The sequence below is a fragment of the Antrostomus carolinensis genome, unplaced genomic scaffold, assembly GCF_000700745.2.
Source record: "Antrostomus carolinensis isolate BGI_N321 unplaced genomic scaffold, ASM70074v2 scaffold9276, whole genome shotgun sequence".
NCBI classification, from domain to species: Eukaryota; Metazoa; Chordata; class Aves; order Caprimulgiformes; family Caprimulgidae; genus Antrostomus; species Antrostomus carolinensis.
Genome location: NW_010321131.1, coordinates 23,912 through 32,593, shown reverse-complemented (window position 1 = coordinate 32,593; position 8,682 = coordinate 23,912). Strand labels below are relative to the sequence as shown.

The following is an 8,682-nucleotide window of genomic DNA, read 5'->3' as shown; positions in this document are numbered from 1 at the left end:
ATGCCTCTCTGTAAGGGGCAGCTCAGCTGAACCTTGGCTCATGTTTGGCACACAGGCAAGTGCAAAGTGCTGGCGTGCGTAACGCTTTGGAGAAGGTGAAGACTGCCAGAGCCCTGGCAAAAAATGGGCCTTTTGGCTTTTTCTGTAGTTAGCCATTTGCCACCGTGTAGTGTAGCCTCTAGGTGGCAGGGTGACGCTGCTCTGGCCAGGGGCTGCTGGAGCTGCCAGGGCTGGCTGCGGAACAGTGACCCCAGACAAAAGACCAGAAGCAAGTCAGGAAACTGTATGGATAGGAGATGAATTTCCCTGACATTTTTCACTTTCATGACTGGGTATTTACAATGTACATAACTTACAATAACAAATGAGAAAACAAGGCTGATGGGAATGGGAAGTAAATTTGTTCTTAAGCTAACAACTGGAATGCAGTTAGATGAGGTAAATAATCTCTTTGTATTGAACTTGGCTTGCACACAGTTAATGCGCTGCTGTTACAGTATACCAGTGCATATAGGTTTTTATTGACTTTTACTGCTTTTTTTTAATGCTTAAAAAAACCCCAAACCCCACAACATTTTCATGCATGCAGAATCTGCCAGTTTGGTTGTCCTCGTGAACTGATCACCTTTCTTTTTTTCAACACAGCACAAAAATGCCATGACCTTCTCAAAACGTCTCCTTTCAAGTTTCTTCCAGACCACCAGGAACCAAAGAGACATCGTCAATGCTTAAAAGCAGAAGTTTGGGGTTACTGCTTAGAGTTAGAACTTTCAGATTGGGCTCAGAAGGCTTTCAGACTAATGCAAAAATCTCCACCCAGATGGTACTCTGTGGTACCAACGTTCTCTTAAGCTGCCTGTTTAAATTCAGTTGCTTAAATCAGTACCAGGAAACCTTATGTAACTTCTTTAAATATCGATGTTCTTGATAAAGCGTGGAAGAATCACGTGTTTGGTTTTGAAACTCCAATACGGTGAAGTTTTCAAAAGCTGGTTTCAGGCTGACTCGTTTTTTCTGTTGGTGTCTACAGGTAATAGTGATGGGAGCCACTAACCGTCCTCAGGATCTCGACTCTGCGATCATGAGAAGAATGCCGACCCGGTTTCACATCAACCAACCTGTAAGTCATGCCAGGTTCACCTGAACAGTGTGCCTGGTGGCTGAGCTACAGGAGGGTGCTTTATCAGCCAGGAATTGCACATCTCTTGGGATTATTTTTCAAACAAATACTGTATTATTTTGATCTGGCTTTAGTTTTTTTGGAAGCACGTGTATAACTTTGCTTTTTAAGGTGAAGTTTCTCACAGAATTCTTGATTCTTTGGGACTTTTATCTAATGCCATGTGCTCTGAAAGCTTCCCACCCATTTTCTTCATCCGTAAGAGCAGTGTGTCTTAGATGCTGCACTCTGGAAAGCTTTAACTTGAAAACAACCACACAAAGCACAAAAGTGACTGCACACACTTGCCTATGGGGGAGTGGCACCCAGGGCAGATAGTGGCAAGAAGCGGGTACATACTGACTACCATTTATACCTCCTGGATACACAGTATTTCATTTTCAAGGAGAGAAGAGGGAATTAAATCTGTATATCATAGCCTACATTTTGCTCAAGCCTTTCCACAGTCAGTCACAGCAAGCAATCTGGAAAGCTGATTTTATTCTGCTTATGATTTATGGCAAACAGTCAGTAATTAAGGTCTTTGTCAGTTAGGCTAGCTGTCACAAGTTTACCCTCACTATAAATTTTGCTATTGCCATCCTTTTCAAGGTATTTCAGTCGCCTTCGAACGCTTAGTGATATCGCAAGACATTTTCGTGTCAGAGTTCAGTCGTGGTTGTCATTATTCCCTTCTGGCTACAGAAGTACCTCTCATTATTAATTTTTTTCAGAAACTTGGAGACAAAACTGGAGGAGTAAAGCTCTCCTTGATTGTGCAAGAGAGTAGTCATGTTCCCAGACCCATCTTGTTTGAACTGGCTTTCACTCCTTGTGGGTGGAGACTTTTTGAAACAAAGCATTTACAACCTGCTAACTGCTTTTCTACGATGCCTGCTCATAGGGTTTCATACACCTTACTCATCTTCAAGTTTTCCTTGAATTAGTAAGGGGCAAGGATGTGTATTTTAGTACTTTATTGTGTCTTTCTATCAAGAATCATTAGTTAGAGGGATGAATTATCTGCAGGTAACAGTGCCTCGGGATGTTACAGGGGTTGGCTCCCTCTCCCAGGACCAGAATTACAACAGGAGGTGTCATTTAGGGCACAGACACAAAACTTCCCTTACTTTGCTACAGCCATCTCATGAATTTACTGCTTGTCTCTTGTTCTTGTCTATGGTACTTTGAATGGAATCACAGAGTCATAGCGGTTGGAAAAGACCTTTAAGGTCACCGAGTGCAACCATAAACCAACACTGCCAATTCCACCTCTAAACCACGTCCCTGAGCACCTCGTCTGCCCATCTGTTAAATACCACCAGGGAAGGTGACTCCACCACCTCCCTGGGCAGCCTGTTCCAATGCTTGACCACCCTTTCAGTGAAGAATTTTTTCTTCAGATCCAATCTAAACCTCCCCTGGTGCAGCCTGAGGCCATTTCCTCTTGTCCTGTCACTTGTTACCTGGAAGAGGAGACTGACTCCCACCTCTCTACACCTTCTGTTCCGGGAGCTGCAGAGAGTGAGGTCTCCCCTCAGCCTCCTTTTCTCCAGGCTCAACAACCCCAGTTCCCTCAGCTGCTCCTCATCACACTTGTGCTCCAGACTGTTTCCCAGCTGCGTTGCGCTTCTCTGGACACACTCCAGCACCTCCATGTCCTAATACAACTGCGACTGGTTACAATTCTGCTATTGAGGGCCAAGATAATTTATGTGCTGTGGACTGGAAGTGTGCACAGGTCATATCACTGTAGAGTAGATAAAACCTTGCAGATTTTATAACTAAGTTTGAGATGAGAATGACTTAAATTACTCCTAAGAAATTACCTGCAAGGTGGAGGGAAATAGAAGAAGTATTTATTTGAGACAGAGTATCAACTTTTGAGCTGCCAGATTATCTACAGGGTAGTTTTTCCCCTTTTTAACAATGAAAGTGATTTTAGGACAAGTTTGGTTTTGGGAGACACAAAAAAGAGTCTCTGCTGCCTGTGTTTTACCTTGCTGTTAGGGATATGTTCAGGGCTTAACTGTTTCTTTCAATAACTTTTTCACAGTATGTGATTTATATTAAAATTTTCCAAGCATCAACTGCAGAATTAAATTTATTTTTTTTTTTTAAGCAGAACAGTTTATCCTCTTCATCTGATTTAGCCAGGTGTTGGAAGCATCCACTAGATCTAGAGGGTCTGCCCTCCATTAAAGATGATGGGAAATCTTTGGAGACAGCTGCTTTCACTTACGGCAAAGACTAAATGTCAGTGCATTTTCCCTTCCCCTGTAGTTAGTGGAAATGTATGTGCTCCAATGTTTAGTTTCATGTGCTCCTGGAGTCAGAGTACCCTAGATCTCATTTTGCTGAGTGATTTGCCACCAGGTAGATTTCCTTAGTGTGTGTCACATCTCTGGTTTGAGGGATCAGCTTCTGTCGCTGAACGGTGATTGAAAGCCCACACGGTACAAAGTTGAGATAGATGTTACATATGTTTATTTTTCTGCTCTAGTAACTTTAATCTCTTTTGTTTAAGGCTCTGAAACAAAGAGAAGCAATCTTGAAGCTAATTTTGAAAAATGAAAATGTAAGTAGACTTCTTTTAATGATTAATTTGCTGTATTACTGTTGTTGTGAGTGCAAGCTCTGGAGTTATAGAAAACATGTTTTATAATTGACTGTCTTAGAGTAAGGCAGAGAATATGTACCAGGGTTTTTCTTATTATAACTTGGGAATCTTTTGTGGTTTTAGGTGTGTCGATATATTAAAGCAGTAGAGTTGCCTACTAGTTTAAGCATGAGCCTCAGTCAGAGCAGCAGTCTTGGGTTTTGTGGGGAATCACCATTGCTGAGGAAAATTACTTAATTTCTCTGTCTCTATTTTCTTGTTATATAACAAGATAGTATATTTATCTCTCTGAAGATCCTGAAGGTGAATTGTGTTTGGAAATTGCGTTGATCAGTGAAAGAAATTTCATGACATCATGAAGCAGGGAGAAGAGATACTGAAGTTTTTTAACTCTGTAACACTCTATTGGCTCAAGTCAAGAAAGGAGGAATGATGTTTTTTGACAGTGCTGCTTTTTGCACTTTGATCCCCAGTTCATTTTTCCTTTAGAGGAAAACTACTATAGATCTTGTTACTGATATTGGGTGGTGTTCGTAATGCCATCTGCATTCCAAGATGAGGGGAAGGAGTAGCTTTGAGCACATCTGGTCATGTCTGTTGGCAGGATATGGGGCCTACGTTATCAGAGGTTCCTGCCAAGTTTCGTCTGCAGCACTGACTTGAAGTTAATGTTGCAAAGTCTCTTGATTGAGGTCTATCCTAATAAATATAAATATAATTTGTTAGTAAAACCAACTTAGAATTTTTTAAGAGGCCCTAAAAGCACAGCTTATCATTGTGAATGTCTGAGGTATTGGGGAAGTTACTTTGCAGATGGTCATTTTGGAATGTTTGTGTAGGATTCTGATACAGGTTGGCTTTTTTGCAAAATAGTAGACATAGATGTGAAAACAGAACTGATAGGAAATGCCGAAGGAGTTGGGGAGAAAGAGCTGACCTATTTGCAGACAATCTCAAACAAACTTAGTATGTCTCTTGCAAGTGGTAATTTCAGACTCAAATTTATTTTCAAGAGCTGTTTTTTAGGAGATGTGCTAAATAATAGACCTTTTTACGGGCCCCCTGAATATCTGCAGGCCCCCAGCCCTCGCACACAAGTGTACTCTGGCTCCTTTGCCTCAGCAGCTGGGCCTGGGGGGTGCACCTTGGCCTTAAGGCCTTCAGCAGAAACCTAAATTGGCTGCTGAAAATGGACCTGGAAGAACACAAGGTGTATCAAGTATCTGGCAGTGAATCACAGCCACACACATAACACTTTTCAGGGCGGGGTGGGGTGGGGTGGGGGGGGAAGAAAAAATCAGCCTGTATTGATTATTCCATAGGAGGAGGAATTGGGTCTCTCCAGGCCAGCTTGTTTTCAGCCAGAGTGACAAACTTCCTGGCAGTCCTTCCTGTGATGGGTGTAGTCATGCCCCTCCATTTTTCTTACCTGCCTTAACATCTTGTTTCTTCTTTCTCACTCAAAGTGAAATCCTTGTTAATGCCCACTACACAACATTCCCATTTTCTGTGTATCCTTAGCCAGCCACGCTGCTCCGTTCAATTCTTGGTGGTCTCCAGTCCCACATTGAGCATATACGTTGCAGATCCACACTGGCTGCAGTATTTGCATGCAGGATCATGCTTTAAAGCAAAGCCCTTGAAGACAGCCAGACCGTAGTGTCTGTAGGAGGCACTTTGGTATAAGCCACCTGCCACTTTTGCCTTCATTTCCATGCCTGGGGGGCCAGACAGCTCGCTCCAAACCCAAACCAGAGCACTGCATGCTGAGCTGTAGGTCAGGGAGCTGGGGCTTGAGTACAAGCTCAAGATCTGAGCCAACAGGACTGTATCACCGTAACCCTTGTCCTTCAGGCAAAGTGAGAGGAACAGTGGGGAATTGGAAAGGTGCTCGGTGGGTGTTGGTGCATTCTTGGGTTATCTTGGGGAGGGTACAGGCTGAAGGGGAAGCTGGAAGCAGCAAAAATGACATCTGGGGCTTTGTCTTCATCACCACAGAACAGTTTGCCTCTTATAAGTCATCACCTCTTCAGCCTTTTATTAGACTAGTTTGGCTTTAACTTTTTGAGAATAAAATCCTGATGTGTTGGAAAATGTGCCAGAAGGGGCTGTTACCAGAGATTCTGGAAATGGACTGAATAAATACGGGGTGCAGGCTGCAGTGAGTTCAACCCAGTAACCTGTGCATGGAATTAGACTTGTTTTGCTTCAGGGTTCCCCGTTTCATGGCTGTATAAAGTAGGAGCAGTTGTTAGTAACTCATTGAATGGTTTGGGTTGGAAGGGACCTTAAAGATCATCCAGTCCCAACCCCCCTGCCATCAGCAGGGACACCTTCCACTAGACCAGGTTGCTCAAAGCCTCATCTAGCCTGACCTTGAACACTTCCAGGGAGGAGCAGCCACAGCTTCTCTGGGCAACCTGGGCCAGTGCCTCACCACCCTCACAGCAAAGAATTTCTTCCTCAGATCTCATCTCCATCTCCCCTCTTCCAGTTTGAAGCCACCACCCCTTGTCCTGTCACTCCCTGCCCTTGTCAATTGTCCCTCAATCCCTCTAGCCCCTTCAGGTACTGGAAGGCCACTAGAAGGTCTCCCTGGAGCTTTCTCTTCTTCAGGCTGAGAACTTAGCAAACAACTGAGTTGCTGAGATGGTGAACAACTACTTTTGAAGTTCTTACTCTGCACTGAAAGGTGACAACAACAAAACGTAAATGTGACAGGAGCTTCTTCCAGCCTTGCTGCGTTACTGGTCAAAAGACATGTTTATGAAAACAAAATCCACTCTTTCAAATAACGTATAAAAAAAGGGCTGTGGCTGTGACAGGAGACTTGTTGGGTAGTGTTCGTTGTCTACAGGTAAAAAGATGCACGTGGGGTCTGATGGAGCTCTTGACCACAAAAAGCAGTGCCATGGCATGGAACTTGCATGGGCATTTGGGAAAGTGGGTCATTTTTAAATGTGATCCAGTTTTTGCCATCCAGTAGGCTTCCAAAACCACACGGGAACTGTGTCAGTGACAGAATATACCAAGATGATGGTTTACTTTCGGTTGCCTGTTCTTTTTTTTATCAGCTACAGAGTTTTAGAAGATGAAGCATCAGTTTCATTTAATGAAATTAACTACTTGGAGGGTTCAAACTGTAAGTTAATGAAATTGTTTGCTTTTTAGCTCTCAGAAAAAAGTCAAGTCTGAAAAAGATCTTCTTAGGGCAGGTAAAAAATGACTTGTTGAACAAAGTAAATTACTTTTGATGCTCTTACCTTTTGTTTTTGGACAGGTGGACAGGCATGTAGATCTCCTAGAGGTTGCTAAAGAGACGGACGGTTTCTCTGGCAGTGATCTGAAAGAAATGTGCCGGGATGCAGCACTCCTCTGTGTCAGGGAATATGTTAATTCTGCCTGTGAAGAAGAGATGTACGTGTCTCTGTTCTGTCTGTTACGATAGCTGAACAGCATCTGTGAATGCTCCTGCTTCTAGATGCTGCTGGTTATTAGTTTGTATTTTCTAATTTGAATTGCAACTTTATCACGGAATGTTCTTGGTTGGAAAGGACCCACAAGGATCATCCAGTCCATCTCCTGTCCCTGCACAGGACAATCCCAACATTCAGACCATGTGTCTGAGGGCACATGTTGGCCAAATACTTCTGGAATCTTGTCAGGCTTGGGGCCATGACCACCTCCCTGGGGAGCCTGGTCCAGTGCTCCACCACCCTCTGCCCGAAGAACCTTTTCCTCATGCCCAACCTCACCCTCCCCTGCCACATCTTCCTGCCATTTCCTCTGCTCCTGGTGTTGGTGGCCAGAGAGAAGAGATCAGCGCCTGCCCCTCCTCTTCCCCTTGGGAGGAAGTTCTAGACCATGATGAGATCTCCTCTCATTCTCCTCTTCTCCAGGCTGAACAAACCAAGCGACTTCAGCCTCTCCTCACATGGTTTCCTCTTTAAACCCTTTACCAATTTTGTGGCCTCCTCTGGACACTCTCCAGGAGCTTTAGATCCTTTTTATCCTGTGGTGCCCAAAACTGCCCCCAGTACTGGAGGTGAGGCCGCACCAGTGCAGAGCAGAGTGGGCTGATCAACTAGAATTTTAGAAAACCTTGCTGTGATTCACAGAAAGCAGGAGTTCTCTTTTTCTTGACAAATTGCCACTATACGAAAAAAAAAAAGACAACAGATAAGTTAACCTTTATTGATTTTGACTATGAAAGTGAGGTGGCATGAACCAACAGGAGAGTGGTGTTACTGCGCTGTGTTACCAGGCGTCCGTGCTGGTAATGCCCTTTCATGCCCCTAACTCCGCTGGCTGGGATGTTCCTCTGATTATCTCCCACATTTGCAGGTACGAAGTGCATGGAGATGGGTGTGTTTCCAGTATCATTTTGGGTCCATGTCAGAGCTGCTGTTTTCCATGATCATTTCTCATTGTAAGAATAGCTGTTAAACAGCACCTGAATCACTATCTCGCTTTTTTTATTTCTTTTAAAGCCGTGACGAAGATGAAATTCGGCCTGTGCAGCAGCAGGATCTCCACAGGGCAATTGAGAAGATGAGAAGATCGAAGGACGCCACGCTGCAGAATGTTTTGATGCACGTTAGTTTAGATTAAGACAAAAGAGTGTGTTTGCAGTTTCTGATGTGATTTAGTTTGACTTCTGTAATCATTTAGCAAAAACAACATCAGGGGTTGGGAGTGGGGATGCTCCTTGAATAAGGGAGCTCTGTTTCTGGAATTGTTTTTATACAACCAGTTCTTAAGTTATTGAAATTTTTGTCATGCAACAAGAAGTGTAACAATAGATCACAAAGTTGAACAATTATAGCCCAGACCAAGAGCAGCTGCCTGTGTCTTGTCCCGTAATCGATACACTGCGGAGCCTTACAGCGGGTTCTGCCGTGGG

The 8,682-nt window shown here is 43.8% G+C and overlaps 1 protein-coding gene across 1 annotated transcript; it reads left to right on the top strand.

Annotated features, from left to right (window-relative positions):
• Positions 1–1,030: 1,030 nt before the first annotated feature.
• On the top strand, positions 1,031–8,682 carry LOC114818650 (ATPase family AAA domain-containing protein 1-like; the record flags this gene model as incomplete). The annotated part of the gene is made up of 4 exons (XM_029085400.1): positions 1,031–1,120; positions 3,687–3,737; positions 7,060–7,196; positions 8,270–8,682. Coding segments are annotated over 4 exons (399 nt in total), but the record flags the coding sequence as incomplete, so codon positions are not given.